The sequence below is a fragment of the Cebus imitator genome, unplaced genomic scaffold, assembly GCF_001604975.1.
Source record: "Cebus imitator isolate Cc_AM_T3 unplaced genomic scaffold, Cebus_imitator-1.0 Scaffold190, whole genome shotgun sequence".
NCBI classification, from domain to species: Eukaryota; Metazoa; Chordata; class Mammalia; order Primates; family Cebidae; genus Cebus; species Cebus imitator.
In genome coordinates this window covers 1,228,628-1,254,696 of record NW_016107505.1, presented here as the reverse complement: position 1 = coordinate 1,254,696, position 26,069 = coordinate 1,228,628, and the positions used below count along the sequence as shown (strand labels likewise).

The following is a 26,069-nucleotide window of genomic DNA, read 5'->3' as shown; positions in this document are numbered from 1 at the left end:
CTACTAAAAATACAAAAAATCAGCTGGGCATGGTGGCGCATGCCTGTAATCCCAGCTACTCAGGAGGCTGAGGCAGGAGAATTGCCTGAACCCAGGAGGCGGAGGTTGCGGTGAGCTGAGATCGCGCCATTGCACTCCAGCCTGGGTAACAGGAGCAAAACTTCGTCTCAATAAAAAAGAAAAAGGCCCAGTTCTTCCTTATCATGGACCCAAATTAAGGGGTTACAGTTAACCTTCTAAAGGACACGGGCGTGCTGTTGCTCGGGGTTGGGGATTTAGTTAGGACTAACACCCAGGGCCGGGTGCAGTAGTTCACACCTGTCATCCCAGCACTTTGGGAGGCCAAGGTGGGAGAATCACTTCAGGTCAAGAGTTCTAGACCAGCCTGGCCAACATGGTGAAACCCTGTCTCTACTAAAAATACAAAAATTAGCCAGGTGTGGTGGTGCGTGCCTGTAATCCCAGCTGCTTGGGAGGCTAAGGCAGGAGAACTGCTTGAATTGAGGAGTCAGAGGTTGCAATGAGCTAAGATTTCACCACCGCACTCCAGCCTGGGTGACGGAGCGAGACTCCATTTCAAACAAACAAGCAAAAAGGGCCCCACTCATTTCCTGCCCATAATCCGAAGGTCCCTATTGCTCCCCTCCCCGACATTTCCACAACTTCATTCCCCAGAGAGGAAGGGTTGGGGACTCATCTTCACACAATGCCACATCTCAGAAACAGCAGTGAGGAAACAACCTCACATTTCACTGGCCTGCTATGAGGTCATGGGGAATTCTCTACAGACCTCTGGGCCTCCATCTCCTCTTTGGTAAACTGAGGAACCAGCTCAGAACTTGCAAACAGGTAGCCCAAACCAGACCCTCAGACGTGCTTTGGGTTTGGCTGTTTGCGTTATGGTTTCTGTTTGTTTTGGTTCCTTCATATTGTAGCTCACAGTGTTTTGTTTATTTTTTATTTTATTCTCACTGTGTTGCTCATGCTGAAGTGCAATGGCGCAATCTCAGCTCACTGCAGCCTCCACTCCCCAGGCTCAAGCAATTCTCCCACCTCAGCCTCCCGAGTAGCTGGGACTACAGGTGTGTGCTGCCACACCTAGCTAAATTCCCACACAGTGCTTTGAAAAATTGCCAATTGAATCACAGGCATATAGGGTTTCAGAAATTTTACATAAAGATCTAGATTTCTTTCTTTTTTTTTTTTGAGATAGACTCACTGTCATTCAAGTCACCAGAGTGTAATGGCATGATCTCAGATCACTGTATCCTCCACCTCCTGGGTTCAAGCCATTCTCCTGTCTCAGCCCCCCAAGTAGCTGGGATTACAGGCGCCCACCACCACGCCCAGCTAATTTTTGTGTTTTTAGTAGAGACGGGGTTTCACTATGTTGGCCACACTCACTGAGCCACCCGCCTTGGCCTCCCAAAGTGCTCAGATTACAGGTGTGAGCCCTGGCACCCGGCCATAAATGAGTTTTTAATATAAATTTACTGCAGTTATTATCTCTTGCCTTTCACAGCTTTTATACATAAAAGTGTCTAAGATTCTCAATATAGTTGGCAATGCCAAGGGCACGGTGCCCCCTGTGGGCTTGTCCCACAGTGGATGCTCGGTGCCGCAAAGAAAAATCAGCGCTGGGACAAAGGGTCTTTCAGCAACACGAGTTTTACTTCCTGGACTGCAGGAAGGGTACTCTCACTAGCCATCATGCCACAAGAATACAAAGAACAAAGGGAAAACACACACATTTATTCCTTATACATTTGGGGTCGTCCTTCTGTGTCTGATCTGTGTTGGCTGGAGCCAGACCTCACAATCTAAACTAAAACCCGATTGGCTAACAACTTAAAACTTTTCTAAACAGGCAAAAGCAATGGAGAGCTGGGACATGCCTGTGAGCATGTCTAGCACAGATATCTTGGTTAAAGTACAAGGACATAGACTGTACTACGTGCCTATAAGCATGGCATGTCTAACAGCTACATGGGATAGGGCTTAACAAAGAGTTCTTAGCACACTTATTCTTTAACAGGAAAGGAACTTTAAAAAGGAACTTGTCTACTTCCCACATTCAGCCCTGGCTGAGCTCCTGGCATGGAAGCAAGGGCAAGACATGAATCAAGGCTGCTCTCAGCTCTAGCAGGATTCAGTCCAGCAGGGAAGAGGGCCGTGGAAACTGACCACTCCTGCACCATTGAGTCCTGTGGACGTTCTGTGTTAGCAGCACATGAATCTGACTCAGAAGCAGCGGTGTGCTGGAAAATCAGTTTTCCAAAATTAAAAAAAAAAAAAAATGTACCATTTGTACCATTTGTACCATTAGCCAATTCCCATGGTGTAAACATTCCATCAAGGCCAATTTCAACATACTAACAGTTTACCAACAGGCTTACCATCCCCAAACAATCCTGAATATTTAATGATTGGGTTTGGGTTTTTTTGTTGCCTTTTTTTCTTTTTTGGAGGCAGAGTCTTGCTGTGTTGCCCAAGCTGGAGTGCAGTGACACAATCTCAGCTCACTGCAACCTCAGCCTCCCAGTTCAAGTGATTCTTCTGCTTCAGCCTCCCAAGTAGCTGGGATTACAGGTGCCTGCCATCACTCCCAGCTAAGATTTGTTTTTTTTTTAGTAGAGACAGAGTTTCACTATGTTGGTTAGGCTGGTCTAGAACTCCTGACCTCAAGTGATCTGCCCGTCTTGGCCTCCCAAAGAGCTGGGATTACAGGCATGAGTCACCGTGCCCGGAACTTTACTTTTCTTTTCTTTTTTGAGACGGAGTCTTGCTGTGTCACCTAGACTGGAGTGCAGTGATGCCATCTTGGCTCACTGCAACCTCCGCTTCCCAGGTTCAAGTGATTCTCCTGCCTCAGCCTTCTTAGTAGCTGAGACTACAGATGTGTGCTAGCATACTGCCTAATTTTTGTATTTTTAGTAGAAATGAGGTTTTACCATGTTGGCCTGGCTGGTCTCAAACTTCTGACCTCAAGTGATCCTCCTTCAGCGGCCTCCTAAGCACTGGGATTACAGGTGTGAACATGACTTGTGGACTCCCCCAGTTTAGCCCTCACTGTAACCCCCATGTTATGGATTGAATGTTAATGTCCCCTCAAGGTTCATGTGATGGAAACTCAAACCCAACATGAGAGTATTAAGAGGTGGGGTGTCTGCTGAGCAGTCTAGGGAGGGAGGGAGGGAGGGATACACGGACAGAGACATAATGATATAGACAGATTAGATAAGATAGATAGATAATAGATAAATAGGTAAATAGAGCTTTTGGGACATGATCAAGTCATGAGGGCATCATCCTTGTGAATGGGATTCATGCCCTTATTTATTATTTTTTTGAGATGGAGTTTTGCCCTTGTCTTCCAGGCTGGAGTACAATGGCATGATCTCAGCACAGTACATCCCCTGCCTCCTGGTTCAAGAGATTCTCCTGCCTCAGCCTCCTGACTAGCTGGGATTACAGGCACCTGCCACCACACCCAACTAATTTTGCATTGTTAGTAGAGATGGAGGTTTCACCATGTTAGCCAGGCTGGTCTAGAACTGTCCACCTCACAAAGTGCTGGGATTACAGGCGTGAGCCACCGTGCCTGGCTGGATTCATGCACTTATAAAAGCAGCTCAGAGGAGCTCTCTTGGCCCTTCCACCGTGTGAGGACACAGCAACAAGGCACCATCTACGAAGTGGAGAGCAAACTCACACCAGACGCCGAAGCTGTCATCGCCTTGATCTTAGACTCTCCAGCCTCCAGAAAGGTGAGCAGTAAATTTCTGTTGTATATAAATTACCTGGTCTAAGATATTTTGTCAGAGCAGCCTGAGTGGACTTAGACACCCCACTTAGCGGTTGACGGATCTGAAGGTCAAAGAGAGCGTGTCATTTGTCCAAAGCCTCACAGAAAACCAAATGTGAGAACCACGGTGGGTGGACGCTGAGCTGTGGAGCCGGCAGCACAGTCCTCATTTCCCCACCATGGGCAGAGCCCGGTGAGTGGAAGAATGGACCCAATGCCTGGCTTCAGGGAGGCTGGAGGCCAAACCCCTTGATCCTGGAGGGGTAAGGAATGACTCACAACAATTCCAGCTCGTTTTTGCTTAGTTCTCAGTCATCCTCCCCACAGCCATGTGACACAGGCCACTGGGGGCTGCATTTGATTGTGATTCTACTCTGCCAAGCACTGATTCTACCCTTACGGAGCCCCCAGTCTCGTGGGAGCTACTAACCAAATGCTCAGTGCCATCAGAAGAGCACGGCTCTGGGCGTGCGCATAGCAGAGGCTGGGGAAGGCTTCTCTGAGGCGTGGTGACTTCCAGGCTGAGGCCTGAAGGAGGGGTTGGAGTTTACCAGGCAAAAGGAAGAAGAAAGAATAACATTTTATTACTACGTGGAGGCAAAGGCCTGTGCAAACGTCCTGCAGTGGAGTGGAGGAAGGAAGGCCGAAGGAGCTGAATGACAGCTGGACCTGGAATGCAGACCGCCTCGGGATGGGGGAGGGTAAGAGGTAGGCAGGGACCACCCCATGAGGAACCTTCTAGTCTTTTTTTTTTTTTTTTTTTTTTTTTTTTTTTTTTTTTTTGAGACGGAGTTTCGCTCTTGTTGCCCAGGCTGGAGTGCAATGGCGCAATCTCGGCTCACCGCAACCTCCGCCTCCTGGGTTCAGGCAATTCTCCTGCCTCAGCCTCCTGAGTAGCTGGGACCGCAGGCACGCGCCACCATGCCCAGCTAATTTTTTGTAGTTTTTTTAGTAGAGACGGGGTTTCACCGTGTTGACCAGGATGGTCTCGATCTCTTGACCTCGTGATCCACCCGCCTTGGCCTCCCAAAGTGCTGGGATTACAGGCTTGAGCCACCGCGCCCGGCTAGTCTTTTTTTTTTTGAGAGAGGGTCTCACTCTATCACCCAGGCTGGAGTGCAATGGCACGATCTTGGCTCACTGCAACCTCCGCCTCCCAGGTTCAAGCGATTCTCCTGTCTCAAGCCTCCTGAGTAACTGGGATTACAGATGCTGGCCACCACGCCCAGCTAATTTTGGTATGTTTAGTTGAGGCGGAGTTTTACCACATTGGCCAGGCTGGTCTCGAACTCCTGACCTCAAGTGATCCACCTGCCTTGGCCTCCCAAAGTGCTGGGATTATAGGCATGAGCCACAGTGTCCCGCCTGCCTTCTAGTCTTTATCACAGGAGCAGTCAGAAGTCATGAAATAAGTTTTAAGCTGGAAGGTAATGTGAACACATATGTGCTTTTAAAGACACTCACGCACTCGACTGCTGCGGTGTGGAGAGTGGACAGGGATGGGCAGAGAGGAAGCCGGAGAGGGATAAAGTGGGAAGCCTCTCCAGCTGTCCAAGGAAAGAGAGGAAGCTGCTTGACCTACAATGGTGGTGGGGGATGAGGATGGAGAGAAGGGCACAGTTTCAGGCGAATTTGAGAAGTGGAATTAGAATGCATTTGGGGGCAGTTGTGGTGGCTCACACCTCTAATACCAGCACTTTGGGAAGCTGAAGCAGGAGGATCTCTGGAGCCAAGTTTGAGGCCGGCCTGAGCAACACGGTGAGACCCCATTTGCATTTTTTAAAACACAAAAATTAGCTGAGCAGGGTGGCATGCACCTGTGATCTCATCTACTCAGGTGGCTGAGGTGGAAGGACCACTTGGAGCCCTGGAGTTTGAGGCTGCGGTGAGGTATCATTGCAACACCAAACTCCAGCCTGGGTGACAGAGCAAGACTCTGTCTCGAAAAAAAAAAAAAAAAAAGATGAAATGGATTTGAGACCCAGTTAGCAATCACCTGTGAGAGAGATCAAGACTGGAGCAGCTTGACCAGATACTCCTGTCATCAGCCTCCTCCCACAGCAAGGAGAAGCACAGTTGAGGTCTGAACCTGGTGTATGGAACCCCATAGCTGGAACCCTTTAGCTGGGGAGAGTAGGAGGTGAGGGGAGACGTGGTCACCCATGGGAAAATGAGTAGAATTAACCAACCCCTGCTGAGTGCAGACAGAGCTCCTAGTGCCAGGGCCCCCAGGAGAGGAAGCAGAAAATTAAAAAAAACAAACAAAAAAAAAAACATCACCTCATGCTACCGGCAGGTTCTTAAAACAATCTCACCCCTCAAGCAATGAGGACAGCAGCCAGGCGTAGTGGCTCACGCCTGTAATCCCAGCACTTTGGGAGGCCAAGGTGAGTGGCTCGCCTGAGGTCAGAAGTTCCAGACCACCCTGACCAATATGGCAAAATCCTGTCTCTACTGAAAATACAAAAATTAGCTGGGTGTGGTGGTGGTGGTGGTGGGGTACCTGTACTCCCAGCTGCTCTGGAGGGTGAGGCAGGAGGATTGCTTGAACCCGGGAGGCAGAGGTTGCAGTGAGCTGAGATTGTGCCACCGCGCTCCAGCCTGGGCAACAGAGCAAGACTGCATCTCAAGGAAAAAAAAAAAAAAAAGACAGAAGCAGGAAACCACAATTCAGATGTTTTCTGGTCTGTGGTGTTGGGTTTGATAAGGATCGCAGATGTGGTGGGTCCAACAGACGTGGTGGGCTGAGTCACAGGATGGCCCTCATGGCACCTGCTCCATCAGAGTGGATGTTGGTAGGGGAACCTGTTGGGTTTATTTCCTTTTTTTTTTTTTTTTTTTGGCGATGGAGTCTCACTGTGTCGCCCAGGCTGGACTGCAGTAGTGCAATCTCGGCTCACTGCACCTCTGCCTCCCAGGCTCAAGCGATTCTCCTGCCCCAGCCTCTCAAGTATGACGGGCATGTGCCACCACGCCCGGCTAATTTTGTATTTTTTAGTAGAGACGGGGCTTCACCATGTTAACCAGGCTGGTGTTGAACTCCTGACCTTGTGATCCGCCTGCCTTGGCCTCCCAAAGTGGTTGGATTACAGGTGTGAGCCACCGTGCGCAGCCTACAAGCTGGATTTTTAAAAGGTCTGGCCCCACAGACTGAGTGTGTGCTGTTATCAGAACCCCATCCTCAGACCCTGGCCTGAGAGCCTCACCTCTCACCCTCTCCTGCCTCCTAGTCACCTCCGGAAGGCCTGCAGCAGACGACATGGCTTCTCCAAGCCTGCCTCCTCCCCTACGCAGCGGGCATGGCGACATCCTTAACCTCACCTCTCAGTGTGAAACCAACATGCTGAGATCCTGTAAGTGTTTTGCATTCGTTCCCTTTTCATGTCTTTCTTTTGAGATGAAGTCTTGCTCTGTGACCCAGGCTGGAGTGCAGTGGCACAATCTCAGCTCACTGCAGCCTCCACCTTCTGGGTTCAAATGATTCTCCCACCTCAGCCTTCCAAGTAGTTGGGATTACAGGTTGTCTACCACCACACCCAGCTAATTTTTGTTATTTTTGTTAGAGTCGAGGTTTCACCTTGTTGGCCAGGCTGGTCTTGAACTCCTGAACTCAGGTGATCTGCCCACTTTGGCCTCCCAAAGTGCTGGGATTACAGTATGAGCCACTGTCACCCAGCCTGATTGAAGTTTCAAAAACAGGCCCTTTCCAGGGGGGCATCACTAGTCCTGTTTGAAGAGATGGGTGCTGTAGTCACTTGCCTTTCCTGGAAGGCCTGGCACCCTCCCCACAATGAGTCTGGAAGGCAGATCCAGGCTCCTGTGATGTGCACTGGACTGTCCAGGTGGCTGTGTTCCCAGATGCCCTTGCAGTCGGCATGGGCCATACCTGCCCCAGTGCTGGACTCTGAGCCAGAAGCTGAAGCAGAGCGCAAGGCAGTGACCATTGAGGGGCTCGGCCACAGAGCAGTGACTTGGGGGCTCGGCTGCAAGACAGTAACCTTGGAGGGCTTGACACCAAATGCCTGCCAGGCTCAAGCACTGGACACGCAGGAGCCGAAAGGACCAGGGTGAAGCCAGCCCCAAGACTGGGCGGGAGGCAGTGGTCAGACCAGAGCCCCATCCTCCACTTTCCAAAGCCCAGCAACTGCCCTTCGTCCACCCGGCAGAGGCTGGCGATGTCATCCCTGGAGAGGAGAAACCGGAGTTGCTTACTCAGCTGGGGACAAGCGAAGAGGCAGCTCCCTGGAAAGATGCGACTGGCCAAAGCCTGCCCCCCATGCAGAGCACCGCCTCGGCCAATGGCTCCAGCTAGAAGAGAGGACTCCCCACGTGACAGAATTCCCCACGGGCCACCCCAAAAACAGTGGCCTTAGCAAGGGAAGTGGGTGTCATTATCATCACTCACAGGTGCAGAACTGATGCTCAGAGGGTGTGACCAGCCCGCAAGTCCCCAGCCAGGAGGCAGAAGTGTTCAGACGAAAACCTGACTCAGCGTGGTGCTCAGCAGGCCCCTTCTGGGAACACTAGCCTCATCCCCGTCTCCGTCTCCGTAGGATGGAGGTGGGGACGGCTCGCTCCTTAGGATGCACTTCCTCACTGCCTCCCACGGCTGCACCCAGACTCCCAGAGCCGCTCTCATGCCAGGAGAGTCTGCAGTGGGAGCCAAGACAGCTGGCCCCAGAGGTCCCGGGAACCCCGACGCTCGGCCCTGGGAGGCAGCTTCACCAGACAGAGCTCAGACTCCAGGTCTACACACAGTGACTTTATTACTCTCTGGACGCAGGTGACTTGCTTGCACTGGGCAGAGCTCAGACTCCGGGTCTACACAGTGAGTTTATTATCTTCTGGATGCTGGTGACCTGCTCTCCCCACCCAGCTTCACTGCGGCAGGCATCTCTGTCCATTCCATGTCTCTAGGTCATAGGGGGCAGCAAGACCAAGGAGCCCACAGCCAGGCCCTGGGTCCAGCCTGTCAGAGCCATCACCTTCTGCCTCCCCGCCCGGAACCTGTCCTGGGGAAGGAGGATTCCTAGGGAAGACCCAGATCCCTTTCCCTCAGCCTCCGCTTCATAAAGGGGGCCTGGCCTGCCACCGCTCCCCTGAGCTGCTCCTCGCCTGCCCCTCAGGGATCCCAGGCCCTCACCCCTGCTCTTGAGGCAGGGAAAGGACGGGAGAGAGGAATGGAGGAGGGAGAGGGAGGCTGGGAGCAGGAGAGAGAGAGGAGGGGAGGTAGGGAGAAGACATCAGAAAGAGGCCGAGGCGCTGGTGAGACCTGAGCAGGAAAGTGAAATGTGGGGAAAGGAGCTGGAAGAGAGAGGAAGGCGCTGGGAAGTTCAGATAAGGGAGGAGGGCGGGCAGGCGGGAAGGAGGAGGAGGGGAAGACGCCAAGCGGTGGCGCTGGGAGGAGGAGGGAGGGCCTAGGGGCAGCATCAAAGGTGGTGAGGCAGCTTGGAACACGCAGCAGCGGCTACCCCAGGGGCCAGGGCGGGAAGGGCCCCCCACCATCCGGGCCCGGGGCTGCCGCCCCCTGGGCGCTGGCCGCTGCCGCTGCTGCGCGGCCATGGATGCGCTGGTGGCGCAGCACGTGCTCGCGGCGCCCGAAGCCCTTGCCGCACTCCCAGCAGGCGAAGGGCCGCGCTCCCGAGTGCGTCTTGCGGTGGCGCACCAGGTGCTCGCGCCAGTAGAAGGTCTTGCCGCACTCGCAGCACGCGTGGGGCTTCTCACGGGCTGGCAGCGGGCGCAGCGCGGGCCCGGGGCTGCCGGGGTGCGTGTCGCGGTGGCGCCGCAGGTGCTCCTTTCGCCGGAAGGCCTTGCCGCACTCGGGGCAGGCGTGCGGCTTCTCGCCGGAGTGGCTCTGCCGGTGTCGCAGCAGGTGGGCTGGCTTCAGGGATGTCTTGCCGCACTCCGGGCAGGACGTGGTGCCTGGGGCAGCCAGGAAGGCGGGCAGGCCAGGCGCCAGCGGGGGGCTGCTGGGCTCCTGCTTGTAGGGGCGCACAGCCTGGGAGTCCCCAGCTGCCAGCCCCTCAGCCCCAGGGGCCGTGTCTGCTGTAAAAGAATCAGAGTCAGTGTCTGGGTCTGCACCAGGCTGGGGCAGGCACAGCACCGGCTGGGAGGAGTTAAGCAGGGAACGCTTAAAGGCAGAAACTGCTGGGGTGGGAAGAAGGCTGGGCTGTGCGCTCTCCTTCATGCCTCTGTCCCCGGTACCTAGTAGAGCCTGGCATACAGTCAATGCCAAATACATAATAGTTAATGGCTGGCTGGATGACAGATGGTTAGATGATGAATGTGAGGGTGGATGATGGATGAATGACTGATGGATGGATGGATGATGGATGGATGGATGATGGATGGAATGATGGATTGATGGATGATGAATGGATGATGAATGGATGGATGGATGACGGATGGATGATGGATGATGGATGGATGGATGATGGATGATCATTGGATGGATGGATGATGGATGGATGATCATTGGATGGATGGATGATGGATGGATTGATGGATGGATTGATGGATGAATGGATGATGAATGGATGGATCGATGATGGATGGAGGATGGATAGATGATGGATGGATGGATGATGGATGGATGATGAATGGAGGATGGATGAAGGATGGAGGATGGATGGATGAAGGATGGAGGATGGATGGATAGATGATGGATGGATGGATGATAGATGGATGATTGATGGATGGATGGATGGATGATGAATGGATGATGGATTGATGGATGATGAATGATGAATGGATGGATGGAGGATGGATGGATGATGGATGGATGGATGATGGATGGAATGATGGATGGATTGATGGATGATGAATGGATGGATGGATGACGGATGATGGATGATGGATGGATGGATGATGATGATTGGATGGATGGATGATGGATGGATTGATGGATGGATTGATGGATGAATGGATGATGAATGGATGGATCGATGATGGATGGAGGATGGATGGATAGATGATGGATGGATGGATGATGGATGGATGATGAATGGAGGATGGATGGATGAAGGATGGAGGATGGATGGATGAAGGATGGAGGATGGATGGATGAAGGATGGAGGATGGATGGATAGATGATGGATGGATGGATGATAGATGGATGATGGATGATGGATGGATGGATGATGAATGGATGATGGATTGATGAATGGATGATGAATGATGAATGGATGGATGGAGGATGGATGGATGATGGAGGATGGATGGATGGATGGATGATGGATGGAATGATGGATGGATTGATGGATGATGAATGGATGATAAATAGATGGATGGATGATGGATGGATGATGGATAGATGGATGATGGATGGAGGATGGATGGATAGATGGGATGGATGGATGATGGATGATGGATGGATTGATGAATGGATGATGAATGGATGGATGGATGATGGATGATGAATGGAGGATGGATGGATGAATGGATGATGAATGGATGGATGGATGATGAATGGAGGATGGATGGATGGATGATGGATGATGGATGGAGTATGGATGGATGGATGAATGATGGAGTATGGATGGATGGATGGATGGATCATAGATGGATGGATGAATGGATGGATGGATGATGAATGGATGATGGATTGATGGATGGATGATGAATGGATGATGAATGGATGGATGGATGATGGATGGATGGATGATGGGTGGATTGATGGATGAGTAGATGATGAATGTGAGGGTGGATGATGGATGGATGAATGATGAATGGGTGGATAATGGACGATGGATGGATGGATGATGGATAAATGATGACTGGATGGCTGGATGGATGATAGGTGGATGATGGATAGATTGATGGATGAGTAGATGAATGTGAGGGTAGATGATGGATGGATGATGGATGGATGGAGGATGAATGGATTGATGGATGGATTGGTGGATGGGTAGATGATGAATATGAGGATGGATGATGGATGGATGATGGATGAAGGATGGATGGATGGATGATGGATGGATTGATGGATGGTGGATGGATGATGGGTGGATGATGATGGATGGATGGATGATGGATGGATTGATGGATGGTGGATAGATGATGGGTGGATGATGATGATTGATGGATGGATTGATGGATGGTGGATGGATGACGGGTGGGTGGACAGATGATGAATAGGTGAGTACATGGGTGGATAAGCATATGGATGAATGGGTGGGTGATGTATAGATGAGTGATGATGGATGGATGACAGAGGGATGGTGGGATTGGTGTGAGGGGGGATAGGTGAGTGACGGCTGGATGGATGCGTAAATGGGTAGCTGTATGACAGGAATGGATAGATGGAAGGTGGATGATGGATAGATGGATGCATGATATATGGATGGATGGGTGGATCTCCCACCCTGAGGCCCACATGCACTCCCAACCTCTGACCCCGGAGCCCACCAGCACCCCCCAACGCTGGGCCTTGGGTCCAAACCCTGGGGCTCCTCAAGGGTAGGGGTCCAAGTCTGCCCTTGTCCTGGTGCCAGGATTGTTCACCAAACAGCCCCTTAGTGCTGGGGTCTGGCAGGGGGAATCAGGGAGGCCATTGGCTCACCTAAGGGAATCATCCCACTGTCTTCCTTTCCACCTGCCGCCCCGGGGCCCTGCGTCACATCCTGAGACACCCCCGTCACTGACGACCCATCGGGGGAGGTTGCTGGGCCCTGAAATGAGAGTGCACATCTGGAACTCAGAAACCTGAGTAAGGGCCAAACCTGAGTGAGAACCTCTATTTCTCCTGCTCCTGACACGGTCAACCAGCTGTGGAATCCCATCCCCGTGAAATCCCACCCCTGCTGCAGTGAAGTCACAGTCATGCTGGAGGACAGAGGCCACCCACAGAGAGGCCCACAGGGGAGGAACCAAGGCCTCCTGCCAAGCCCCTGCTGGGGAGCCGTCTGGAAACCACCAGCCTTCAAATGACAGCCTGGCCCACACTGCCACTGTGAGCTCACCGGAGACCCTGGAGCTGGCCCCAAACTCCTGGCCCACAGGGGCTTTCTGAGCTCACGGAGGTTTGCTGTTTTACACCCCTGAGTTTGAGGTGATCTGTCACGCAGCAAGAAATAACTAATACACCTGCCTCAGGTCTGTCTTCAGCTTGTTCCTGCCCTTTGGATAAAGTGCAAACTCCTTAACAAAATGCAGAATACAGGAGCTACTTTCAACTTGGAAGAAAGTCAACGAGGTTCAGAAACAACTTTTCTTGGTGTAAGACGGCAGAACAGCTGCCAAGCGGGATGGCACCAGCCAGGAAGACCAAGCTTAAAAAGTTTCAGTCCAACTCTGGCTGGGGTTTCTTGGCACTGCTATATCATTCATTTAAAACCATGCCCCCAAGGGAAGAGGATCAGAATTCTTCTGGTGCCGATGGGAGCTGGCCCATGTGTTACACACATTTTCCGTCTCAAAACTTTTTGGCCAGAGTACCTGAATCATAAAACAATGGCTGGTATGAAAATTAGCAATGCCTAGGCCAGTTGTGGTGACTCACGCCTGCAATCCCAGCACTTTGGGAGGCTGAGGCAGGTGGATTATGAGGTCAGGAGTTTGAGACCAGCTTGGCCAACACGGTGAAACCCCATCTCTACTAAAGATAACAAAATTAGCTGGACATGGTGGTGAGCGCCTGTAATCCCAGCTACTCAGGAGGCTGAGGCAGGAGAATCACTTGAACCCTGGGAGGTGGAGATTGCAGTAAGCTGAGATCATACCATTGCACTCCTGCCTGGGCCACAGGGTGAGACTCTGTCTTCAAAAAAAAAAAGCAAAGGAAAAAAAAGAAAATTAGCAATACCTAAAATTTGACTGGCTGGTGATAAGATTCAGCAGAAAGCATTCCCAGTCTTCCTTAAAAGCACACTGTTTGGGCCTGGCGGGGTGGCTCACACCTGTAATCCCAGCACTTTGGAAGGCCAAGGTTAGGAGTTCAAGACCAGCCTGGCCAACATGGTGAAACCCCCTCTCTTTTAAAAATATATAAAATTAGCCGGGTGTGGTGGTAGGCACTTATAATCCCAGATAATGGGGAGGCTGAGGCAGGAGAATCGCTTGAAACCGTAGGCAGAGATTGCAGTGAGCTGAGATTGTGCCACTGCACTCCGGGAGGCCTCCTCCTCTTCTGCTGTGGAGGGAATGGGTAACCCTTTCCAACCTCACTTGAGGCCAGGAGTTCAAGACCAGCCTGGTCAACATGATGAAACCCCATCTCTACTAAACATACAAAAAAATTAAGCAGGCATGGTGGCAAGTGCCTGTAATCCCAGCTACTCAGGAGGCTGGGACAGGAGAATTGCTTGAGCCTGGGAGGTAGAGACTGCAGTGAGCTGAGATCATGCCACTACACTCCAGCCTGGGCGACAGAGCAAGACTCCACCTCAAAANAAAAAAAAAAAAAAAAAAAAAAAAGGTCAGTTCCTTGGAGGTCTGGCAGAACTTACATGGAAATGCCAGAACCTGGGGCCTTCTATCAGGCAAGGTCTTTAGTCACCTTGATTATTTCTCCCTACTCTGGTTTCTACCTTCCTCTTGCACCTGCCACTTTGTCATGAGCATGTGTTGGTGATTTCTACTTTCCTAGAAACTGTCCGTTTCGTCCAGGACTCCGAATGCATCACATGTGCGGCATGTGGTGGTCTCAGCAGCTCCCGAGTCTGCTCCACCGCCCAGCTCTGCCTGCTCCCACCACCGGTGTCTGCGCCATGTCCTGTTTTCCTCCTCATCTGCTTGCGGAAGGTTTGCGCTGTTCTAGCATTGGTTGAGTTTGGGGCTTGATCATCCGCCTGTCCTCTGCTTTCCTGCTAGGTTTTGCTTTTGCACTGAACAGCTAACCTGCCTCTTTTCCTGTGCTCCTGGCTGCCTCTGGAGCCCCAGGGGCACGTTGTGTCACACTAACCAGGTACAGGTTTGACCTGCCTCTCCTGGCCTCTGAGGCCCGACCCACCAGCCTTTCTCATTTCCCTGCTGGTGGACACCCTGCCCCCAGGTCTCAAACTGTCCCCTCTGACTACTGTGTGCCTGAGGCTAGATGCTCAGTGACTACAGCCAGGCCATTGGATCTCTCTGGGCAGACCTGATTCTCTGCCCTGTCTTCCTGTCAAACCCTGTGTTTCAAAGCAGGACAAGAGGTGGCTGGGAGGCTCAGCCATTCCCTCCACTGCAGGACAAGAAGAGGTTTCCAGGTCATCTTCACCGCTTTCTACCAGCACATGAGCCTCTCCTTGGCTGTCCTTGTCTTTCTCATCCTGCAGTGCCTCGGTGAAAACTCTGAGGTAGGCAAGGACCCACAGACCAGACGCCAAGAAACCCCAATCCACAGCCACGCCCGCAGATGTCAGCTGTCTATGCACCACTGCCAGCTGCAGTGCTGATCACCGAGGCTGTTACTATTCTTTTACCTAAAACTAAAACAACACTGACTTAAGACCATGTTGTATCACTGCTGGAAATGGAAAGCCAGTATCATGTGGCAGAGAGAGATGTAACGGGAGACTCAGTCACTCACAGCAGTGTTATTCCAGTCCATGTGGCCACCGATAAGAGAAGGCTGTGAGCCTGAGACCTGCTGTCATTAAAGAAAGAGAAGTACAGATACAGGAGAGATGTTCGCCCCGGAGCAAGCGGAGAGCAGCGCACAGGAGTCCTGCTGGCCCAGAAGCCCAGTGATTCCCCAGCTTTTTTTTTGAGACAGAGTCTCACTCTGTCACCCAGGCTGGAGTGCAGTGGCACAGTCTTGGCTCACTGTAACATCCAACTCCCGGGTTCAAGCGATTCTCCTGCCTTAGTCTCCCGAGTAGCTGGGATTACAGGTGCCGGCCACCACACCCAGCTAGTTTTCATATTTTTAGTAGAGATGGGGTTTCACCATCTTGGCCAGGCTGGTCTCAAACTCCTGACCTCGTGATCCACCTGCCTCGGCCTCCCAAAGTGCTGGGATTACAGGCGTGAGCCACTTCGCCAAGCTGATTCCTGAACTTTTAGATTCACTAAGCAGTAGAACTCCCACTCATCCCCAAATGAAAGGGATTTATTCTGCAAGATATATACATTAAAAGCAACAACAACCTCCACCTACTTTAACCATCTTTACCTAAAAGAACGTTTTAATGCCAAAGAAACAGATGGCATGAGGTCAGAGTAGTAACAGTGGCTGAAATCTACCTATACAGCACCCATGTGCCAGGACCTGTTCTGAGATTCATGAAAACTGGAAAGGGCGTAACCCACGCTGACCGATTCCACGTGAGTTCTATTCCACCCCCGGTTCACCTCACGTTCACCACACCTCTGTGGCAGACAGAATAATGGCCCGATGACACACACGTCCCTATCCTCAGAAACTGTCACATGCTGTCTCAGGGCAACGGGGACTCTGCAGACGGGAGGGAATTAAGCACTGACATCGGGAAGCTACCCTGAATTATCCTGACCGCCCAAGGTCATCACAGGCATCCTAAGAAGTGGCCACAGTACACCATGGAATACTATGCAGCCATGAAAAAGGATGAGTTCATGTCCTTTGCAGGGACATGGATGAAGCTGGAAACCATCATCCTCAGCAAACTAACAACAGGAACAGAAAATCAAACACTGCATGTTCTCATAATTATGTGGAAGCTGAATGATGAGAACACATGGACACAGGGAGGGGAACGTCACACACCAGGGCCTGTTGGGGTATAGGGGATTAGGGGAGGGAGAGCATCGGGACAAACACCTGATGCATGTGGGGCTTAAAACCCAGATGACGGGATGACGGGTGCAGCAAACCACCATGACACATGTATACCTATGCAACAAACCTACACGTTCTGCACATGTATCCCAGAACTTAAAGTAAAATTTAAAAGAGATGACCACAGGACCTAACAGGGTCAAGGTCAGAGAAGTGACGGGAATGGAAGCAGAGGTCGGAGTGCAGCACTCTGAGGATGGAGGAAGGGCCAGGAGCCACGGAATGTGGGCAGCCTCCAGAAGCTGGAAAAGGCACGACAGATTCTCTCCCAGAGCCTTGAGAAGGACCGTGGCTCTGCAGACACCTGGATTTTGGGCCATGAGACCCATTTTGGACTTCTGACCTCCACTACAATTACAGACTTGTGTGATTTGTCAGCCGCTGGCCTTGTGGTGATTTGTTACAACCCACGTCGGGGAACAATGGCCTGGAAGGAGGGTGAGGATAGAGAAGCTCGAGTCAGCACAGAAGGGCTGGGAGGTGGGAGCAGAGGAGCAGCGAGGTGTATCCCAGACAGAAGGCGGGGAGTGTTTGGGGGCTGGGCAGGCTGCACGAGAAGGGAGACGGATGGGGCCGCTGGCAGCCTTCCCAGGAGCTGCTCCCTCTGGAAGAAAGGAAGGACGCCTGGCTGCCGTGGACTGAAGGCTCTGCTCACGTTGCCTCACCGAGATGCCACCTTTCTGCTGCTCCATCTCAGCACCCACCAGGCACTCGGTACGCACTTAGAAGGAACACCCGACTGCTCTGACTCTACGCCCTCCTGCCACTGGGGACTCTAGCCTCACTGCAAACACCCCTCACACTCGGGCCCCTCTACTGCTCAAGGTGCCCCAGGGCCTTTGCACGGGCTGTTCCCGTGGCCTGGACCCACTCTTCTCAGACGTTTGTGTGGCTGCCCCCTGCTCATCACCCACACCCCACAAGGCAGCTGCCGGCCGCGTTAGAGTGCCACGTAATCAAAGGACAGTATTTTGAATACACCGGGGTCACTGACGTAGATTATTAAAACTAAATTCACCAGTTTCTTTTCACCTTTTTGAACGTGGCGACTAGAACCCTTCAGATGGCATCTGCGGCTCACACTGCACATCCCCCTGGACAGGGCACTCTAAGCCAGGCTGCCAGCCTCCTTTATGGGGCTTCCCCTACGGGGCCAGGCAGTCAACGCTTCAGGCTTCACGGGCCGTCTGTTGTCGTCGAGGTGGCAAGAGTCAGCCACGGATGACGTACGCGAATGGGTGTGGCTGTGTACCCAGACTTCACCCAGACAGTGACTCGGCACAGGCCTGCTGTGTTGTCAAGAATCCAAACTGCCCAGTGAGAGGCCTGGCTTTTGCCCTCCGCCCCTGGGAAGTCACCTCTCAGCCCCTGGAGCCTCAGGCATGAGGAGGGTCTGCCTGCCTGGGGGGCCTCAGGCCAGCCCACAGCAAGATAGATTTGGGGTGGAGTTTGGGGCCAGGTGACGTCCTTGACCTTCGGGGGGCTGGAGGCTGAGGTCAGACTCACAGAGCCAGGAGTCCCCAGTAAGAACCCAGGACACCGAGGTCTGAGGAACATCCCTGCTGGTTCAGGAGGAGTGAGGGGAGAGGACAGCTGATAGCTGTTCTCGGTGGCGTCCACCTGGCCCTCTTCCCAGCTGCTTCCAGCGCATCCTCCTGACCGTGACCATGGCTACGCGTCCTATGAGAGAACTTGCAAGTATGCCCGGGTCTTAGGGCCTCCTGACTGCGGCTGGTGTTGGGATGGAGGGTGCCCACGTGGACTGTCCCTCCGCACTGTCCCGCGGCCTCCCCACCGTGCGTCTCGCTGGTTTTCGGGGTTAATCGGTGTTCCTCCCTCAGCCTCCTGGTGGCTTCCCCGACACCCTCTCCTCTCCCTCCCCGCCCCACCCCGTCCCAGCCCCACCAGGCTCACCCAGAGCTCCTCCAGCAGGGCCACCGCCTCCTCCCCGCTCTGCGGCTGGCGGCTGCACACCCAGGCCTGCGTGTCGGCAGGCAGCGCGCTCAGGAACTGTTCCAGCACCAGCAGCTCCAGCATCTGCTCCTTGGTGTGCACCTCGGGCTGCAGCCAGTCTCGGCACAGGGCACGGAGCAGCCCCAGCGCCTCTCGAGGGCCTGGCGCATCACCCAGGTGGAAGCGGCGGAAGCGGTGCCACGGAGAGTCCAGCGCCAGGCCCTCGGCCTCCTGCTTCACAGGCACCACCACCTCCATGGGGCCTCGAGACAGCAGCGCCTGCAAGGGGACAAACCGGTTAGAACCCTGCCCCCAGAGCCAAGACCCCAGTCCACCAGGCCTCCCCCGCCCCGCCCTCCCACCGAGACCCCCACCCGTCGAGACCCTGTGGGCCCAGACTCACACCAGGACCCACACTCCTGTTTTTAACCAGAGTCTCGCTCTGTTGCCCACGCTGGAGTGCAGCGATGCAATCTCGGCTCAATGCAACTTCAGCTCCCGGGTTCAGGCGATCCTCCTGCCTCAGCCTCCCGAGTAGCTGGGATTACAGGCGCTCACCACCACGCCCAGCTAATTTTTGTATTTTTAGTAGAGTCGGGGTTTCACATGTTAGCCAGGCTGGTCTCAAACTCGCGACCTCGAGCAATCCACCAGCCTCAGCCTTCCAAAGTGCTGGGATTACAGGCGTGAGCCACCATGCCAGGCGTGGAACCCTCACTTCTGAGCCGCCCACGTGTCCAGGATAGGCCCGGCCTGTGTGCCCCGGTTTCCCCTGTAAGATAAAGCACTCACCTGCCCCGTGTGTCCCAGGGGGCAAAGAGGTCTGCGTGAGGGGTGGCACGCACTCGGGTGGTGAGAAAACGGTGTCCACTTCCTAGAATCCCACAGGGTCAAGTCCCAGCTTGGCCCCCGCTGGGCTCCGAGCCTCTGTACCTCAGTCCTGCAGCTCCTCCCACAGCCTGTCCAGAGGATTCAACCAGAAAACACAAGAAGAGCTTGCAGGAGGCCTGGCAGCAGCGGGGCACCCTCAGCACCACCCTCGCTGGACTCATGGGGCAGAGCACCCCACACCCCGGCAGCAGACACTTTGCAGGCTGCTCAGAAGCCACCCCAACTAACTGCTGTGGCCTGAATCTGTCCCCCAGAATTCATGTGTGGAAGCCCTCACCCTGTGTGACCATATTTGGAGATGGAGCTTTTAGCTGGTAATGGAGGTTAACTGAGGTCACAAGAGCTGGGCCTAATAGGACTGTGACCCTATAAGAGGAAGGGACACCAGGAATCTGTCCATCTTTGCTAACAGGAACACACAGCAAGGAGGCCTCCCAGAGCCTGGCAGAAGCCCTCACCGGAAACCAGCCATGCCGACATTCTGACCTTCCAGCCCGCAGAACTGAGAAATCAATTCGTGTTGTTTAAGCAGCTCAGTCCACGGTGCTCGCCCGGCAGCCTGTCTCAGTCCCTTCTTGGGGAGTCTGCGGTCTGGGGGCCAGCACTGTCGGGTTTGGGTGAGCACCTCTTGCAGGCTGCGGACAGCCTCCTCCTATGTCCTCACATGGCAGCAAGAGAGGTGGGCAGCGAGCTCTCCTGTCTCTTCTTAGAAGGGCACTAATCCCATGCAAGAGGGCCCCACCTCCCAGTGCCATCACACGGGGGACCGCTGCCAGCATATGAATTTGAATGGATGCAGACAATGAGTCCGTAGCCCGGCCAAGCACACTGCAGCCCCAGTCACGTTTGGGATTAGCAGATGTCATGCACTGTCCACGGCTGCCTTGGACCTGCTGAGTGGCTGCAACAGGGTCTGGACAGCCGGCAAGGCTGCCCACAGAGCCAGAGATAATTACTCACTGGCTCTTCACAGAAGGACTGCCGACCCCTGACCTCAAGCACACTGGAAGATCAGGATAAAAGGGCCCCTGATGACCCCATGGGGCTCAGGCGCCGGCCGTCCCAGAACTCCTATGGACTAGTATGGGAGAAAAGAATCAGTGCTGTCTTCTCTGGGGCAATGTACTTGGGGTCTCTTCATGACAGCAGCTTGGCCTGTATCATAAGGAACCATAGCAAAGTCCCCTTGACCACAAGGCAGCGGGTGGCCACGTAATCTGCTTCTAGCTGGTGAGGCCTGAGAGGAAGTCTGCATTCAGACAATCTTCCACCTGGGCTCCTGACCGCCATGTCGCCAGCCACAAACATCAGCTTGTTGCTGGGGCGGCTGCCTCAAGGCCCCTTGTGCTGCCTGCTCTCGCCACCTAAAGTGGAATCACTCCACAGCAATCAAAAAAACTTTTTCACTGTAAATCCCGTCACTTCCCTGCTCGACACCCTCCAACTGCTTCCTACGACGCTCAAAATGCAAATATGCAAATTCCTTACTACGGCCACGAGGCCATGCAGCGGGGTCCTGCTTTCTCGTCTCTTCCTTGCTTCCTGATTCTCTATACTCCAGCCACAGCGGCTCCCTTGGCTGTCTGTCGTCACCCCAGCTGGAGTGCAGCAGTGTGACCTCTCAGCTCATTGCAGCCCCGACCTCCTGGGCTCAAGCCATCCTCCCGGCTCAGCCTCCCGAGTAGCTGGGACCGCAGGTGCACACCACCACACCCAGCTAATTTTTGTATTTTTTTTGTAGAGACAAGGTCTCGCTATATTGCCCAGGCTGGTCTCAAACTGCTGGACTCAAGTGATCCTTCCACCTTGGCCTCTCAACGTGTGGGGATTACAGGCGTGAGCCACCATCACACCAGGTCTGGCTCACTCTCCATCTTCCCAGACTGAAGGCTAGTGCCCACCCCATGGCCTCTGCACCTGCTGCTGCCTCCCCCCTGATCTTTGCTTACCTGACTCCTCATGACTGAGGCCTCAGTGCAACCACTCCCCTCTTGGAGAGCCTCCCCAGATCACCCCCTCCAGTGCTGCACCCGCATGCCTTCCCCCAGCAGCTAACACGGCACCCTTACTGGTTTTCTTTTAGCATTTAGCAAGATCTAGTGTTACGATATCTGTGTGCTTTCTTCACTCCAATTTAAGCTCCATGCACGCAAGAGACTACAAATTCCAACCCCAGCATTGTGGCTAGCACTCAAATAACTTTGTAGGCTGATCAATCCCAGGAGGTTGGCATTATTACCCCTGAGTTGCAGATGGAGAAAGTGGAGATGTCATGCCCAAAGCCACTCAGCTCACATGTGGCAGAGCCTGGACTTGCACATCCATGTCTGTCTGGCTCCAGAGCCAGGCCACAGCATCATCTCCCACCCCGCCCACCCATCAGTTTAAGGACTGATTAACCTGGGAGCAGGCAGGAAGGCTTATCAGAACACCTGGGCCAGATGCAAGTCTCAAAAGCCACAGAGATGCGTGCTCTGTTATAAAAAAAGATCCCTCTGGCGCTGGGGAGGAATTTCCGCCAGAGAGCAAGGCCATAGGCGTCAATCTGACTCTGTCTGCAATCTCAGAGGTGAACACAGGTTACACTGCACCCTGGGCTGTCCAGAAAGTAAGCTCTTTGGGGCAGTGACCAGGTCCAACTCTTCTCTGGGTCCCTGGGGCCACCCAGCACGAGGCCTGCCCCCAAGACAGCACATGCTGAAAAGTAAGGGCATTCCAGCATGTAAGTCCACCCTAGCATCCAATGAGCGTCCTGTGCTACATGCATTCAACAGCTGTAACCCTGCCTTCTAGCTGTCTGTGTCTGCAAAGCACAGTCCAGCCTAGAGCCAGGCACCTTGGATGTCTTGCAGACAGACCTGTGAGCTGGGAAGATGGGTTCCCAACAGACCTGTGAGCTCTGGGAAGATGGGTCCCCTTATACCACAGGGAGATACTCAGAGAGTGAAGGAGCTACAAATGGGACCTAGATGTGATTCCAGAGTCCACACCAGATCCACCTAGTACCATGGCACCAGCACCCACGCATCCTGGGTTAATACCATGTCAATATCGTGGCTAAGAGTCTGTGGAGCTTGGCTGGCTGGCTTCAACTTCCAGCTCTGCCACTCATCAGCAGTGTGACTGTGGACATGTGACCTGCCCTCTCTGTGCTTCCTTTCTCCTCCTGTGACAGGACTAACAACAGCTCCTTCCTCTCAAGAGGCTGCTGGGAGCCTAAGAAGTGGCCCTCCAAAGAGTCAGTTCTCCAGGAAGACCAGTTTGTCTACTGGAGTTTCCCAACCTCCACATGAATGGCACTTGAGCCTGATACTGTGCCACATACGACGCCCACCAGCATCTCTGCCTCTTTCCAGGAGATGCCAGGAGCACTTCCCCACCTGGGACAACAAAAAAAAAAAGTCTCTAGACATTGCCACATGTCCCCTGGGGGACAAAACCACTCCTGGTTGAGGGCCGCTAGCCCATTGGACAAATATTTACCCACAGCACAAAGGCCCTGGAGCAAATTCCAGCTCTTCCTCCTACCAGCTCTGTGTCCTTGGACAAGGTACAAGGCACCTTTTGTAGTACGTGGTATCTCCATTTCCTTGGCTGTAGAGTGATAGAAGGAAACCAAAAATGCTGAGAACCGCACCCCGCTAGTGAGTGCGGAGACTTAGGGTTACTTTGCGGAAGGTTCCCTGCGAGGTGCCCGAGAACATTGCTGTGAACACGCACACGGATTGAAAACACTACGTGTAAATTGGAATAGGCGTTAAAATCGGACATAAAGGAGGGTGACTTCATCTTGACTGGGGTAGAGGTGGCAGGGGTCAACTTCGGATGATAATAAGCACAGTTTCTAAGCACTTTACACGTTACCGAACCTAATGCCTTGCAACAAACTAAAAAGGCAGGTGCTCTTCATCGAGAAGGCAGCAAAAGAGGGCACTGATTCTCATCTTCAGGAATCCCACGCTCTGTAAAAGTTGCACTTGTAAAAGCAGTGCACAGAATGAGCCGCCTGCACCGTATCTACGTTACAGCCACCACGTCCCCGGAAACCCCTTCCCGCAAACCTTTCCGAAGGGGTCCGGTCCCAGCGCCCCCGCACTTCCTTGCAGCGTCCAGCTTCCCACTGAGCTTTCATCTCACAGATCACCCCCTGCTTGCGTCCCCTCCCCCACCTGTCCCTCCCCCATCTGTCCCTCCCCCTTTCCTCCCCTCCGCCCCCTCCCCCTCCCCCAGCCGTCCCTCCCCCATCCCCTCCCTCAGCTTCTCTCTCCCGCGTCCAGGACCTCAGGATCCACGACCCCCTCCCACTACCCACCCATCCCTCTCCAAGCCCCTCCCCTTCTAGTTCCCTCTCTCAGCCCCTCCCCCATCACTCAGCCCCCTTCTCCTCCCCTACCCCCTAGACTCCCATCTCTCCCTCCAGAGGCCCCCGGCGCCCCTCTTTCCGTCGTACCGCTGGTCCCTCCCTCTTCCAACCGCTCCCCTCCAATCCCTCCCTCCTTCCCCCTTTGCTCACCTCACTCTCTCAGGCGAGGCCCCCCAAGCCCCCTCACCTCCCCGCACATGCGCACAAAGCTCATCGGGACTCCATGCCCCGGCAGGCTTTGCGCCAAACTTCCCCGTCCCCCTCCCGCCACCCCAGGCTCCGAGTCGATCGTTCAGCCCAACAACCCGCTCCTTGCTGCCCCGGCCTCGCCCCGAACTACACCTCCCATGAAGCACCGCGGCAAGGGCGGCTGCGCATTGGCCCTCGCCGTGGGCGCACTCCGGTTTGTCACCGCGTGGCGTCTTCGCCAACACTGGAACTACATTTCCCAAGATGCACAAAAGCGTCGTCTGCGGCCTACTGGGCCTTGATGGCGCTACTGTTGCGGGCTCGCTGAGCGGGTCAGGCTTTGGACTACATTTCCCAGAATGCACAAAGAGGCTTCCCAGTGGTCTGCGCACGGACCCTGGGCATGCGCAGACGTGCCGCGGGAAAAAAAGGGAGGAGGAGGAGGAGGGGCCACGGCAGCGTTGTCGTGGAGACCCAGGGAGGCCGGGTATCGGCCGAGCATTTGGGAGGTGGGGCCTCCGGGGCTCTAGAAGCTGGAAAGAGACGAGGAGGAGGAGGAGGAGACAAGGCAAGAGTTCTGCGCCAGGAGTGCAGGCTACGTCTCCTTGACTACGGATTGCTTTTTTTTTTCTTGTCCTCCCTCTCCACCCCGGCAGAACTTAAGGATCGATGTCGGTGCCAGGAATCAGGACGTAAGCGGGCTGCCCTCCTGTTCCGGGGTGGGCGGCGGCTCAGGAGGGGGCCAGCGCGGGGGCCTCGGTTTGGCTCTTCCTGTGTGAACCTGGACCGGACACCGCCCTCTCTTTGGCCGCAGTTTTCCCTGGTGTGAACTGGGGGAGACTGCTACCAGCGACGCGTGCTCGGTGTGCCCTTGTTGGACGGACTACTGCCCCGTCCTGAGGCCTCAGCTTATTTTCCCCTTCTCAGAACTGAAGAAGCATATTTGCATTTTAAGGCAGAAAGACATCTGAAGAGATCAGCTGAAGCTTTTTATCTAGATAGTTCCAGGACTGATTATGGCTCATGCCAGCCTAGTGGGCCAGGGTTAGCCCTGCCCCAGCCTGCAGCAAATTTCCTCTTCTGTATAGTAAGGATAAGAGAATCCCCCTCTCCCTCCCCTGTCTCTCCGGCTGATCTGAAGACTCCTTGCCATCAAAAGGAAGACAGTGGAAGTTGTTCTTCTTACCATATTCATAAATGAACAACTGTCCCCAGGATTCACAAGCGATGAGTGGCTGACTCAGAACTTTGTGACCAGTTTGCCCACGGTGACCTAACCTGCCCTGGCCCATCTATCTGCCCCTGTCTTCTCCTCTTGTTTAATGAGTTCCAATCATGTCTCCTTTGTGCGCCTAGAACACACTGATCTTCCCATTTATCTCTGATGGCCTACTTGATATCTCCACTTGGATTTCCTAATAGGCCTCTCAAACCTACGGTGGGCAGTAGAGAATTTTTCACTCCCTCCCTCACCTTACAAAGTAACTTGTTCATTCCCACTACTTCACCATCTTAGAAAGCAAGTCCATCATTCATCCAAATGTTCAGGCTAAGAATAGGAAAGCGGCCCTTGATTCCTCCCCCCGATACTGAGTTTGGCTCTGTTGCCTAGGCTGGAGTGCAGTGGTGCAATCACAACTCACTGCAACTTCCAACTCCCAGTCTCAAGCGGTTCTTGTGCCTCAGCCTCCTGAGTAGCTGGGTTTACAGGCATGCACCACCATGCCCAGGTTATTTTTGAATTTTTAATAGAGATGGGGTTTGCGATGTTGGCCAGGCTGGTCTTGAACTCCTGGCCTCAACGGATCTGTCTTAGCCTCCCAAAGTGCTGTGAGTACAAGCTGAGCCCCTGCACCCGGCCAATTTCTTTTTTATCATCCTCCACATGCAATCTATCATCAGGTCCTATTGGCTTTGTTTTCAAAATAGAGTCAGAATCTGTCCACAGCTCTTCTGTCCACAGCTACCACCTTGTCAAAGTCCCCATGGCATCTTTAGACATTGTCATTTTTCCACTCTGGCCTCTTCTGCCTCCTGCCCCTCCGTTCCTGCTCCACACAGCAAACAGAGGGATCTTCCTTATATTTTTTATTGTGGTAAAATATATACCTCATAAAAATTACCGTCTT

General features: G+C 53.6%; 1 protein-coding gene across 12 annotated transcripts; it reads right to left on the bottom strand.

Moving 5' to 3' along the window:
• Positions 1-3,410: 3,410 nt before the first annotated feature.
• Positions 3,411-24,245, bottom strand: ZNF444 (zinc finger protein 444). 12 transcript variants are annotated; one of them, XR_005203116.1, is made up of 7 exons: positions 23,072-23,443; positions 22,872-23,023; positions 19,290-19,456; positions 18,459-18,776; positions 12,366-12,474; positions 8,576-9,850; positions 3,411-3,423 (listed from the first exon to the last, which is right to left on the bottom strand). XR_005203116.1 is itself a non-coding variant. In XM_037745014.1 (6 exons), the coding sequence occupies exons 2-6, from the start codon at positions 22,972-22,974 to the stop codon at positions 9,273-9,275; spliced, it is 1,275 nt and encodes a 424-aa protein (XP_037600942.1). In that variant the 5' UTR covers positions 22,975-22,982; positions 23,450-23,515; the 3' UTR covers positions 8,547-9,272. The 12 variants fall into 12 exon arrangements, 11 of the variants coding, with proteins under 11 accessions (XP_037600942.1, XP_037600941.1, XP_037600943.1 ...); XM_037745014.1 differs by lacking the exons at positions 3,411-3,423; positions 23,072-23,443 and adding an exon at positions 23,450-23,515 and having other exon boundaries at positions 8,547-9,850; positions 22,872-22,982; XM_037745013.1 differs by lacking the exon at positions 3,411-3,423 and having other exon boundaries at positions 8,547-9,850.
• Positions 24,246-26,069: the final 1,824 nt, after the last annotated feature.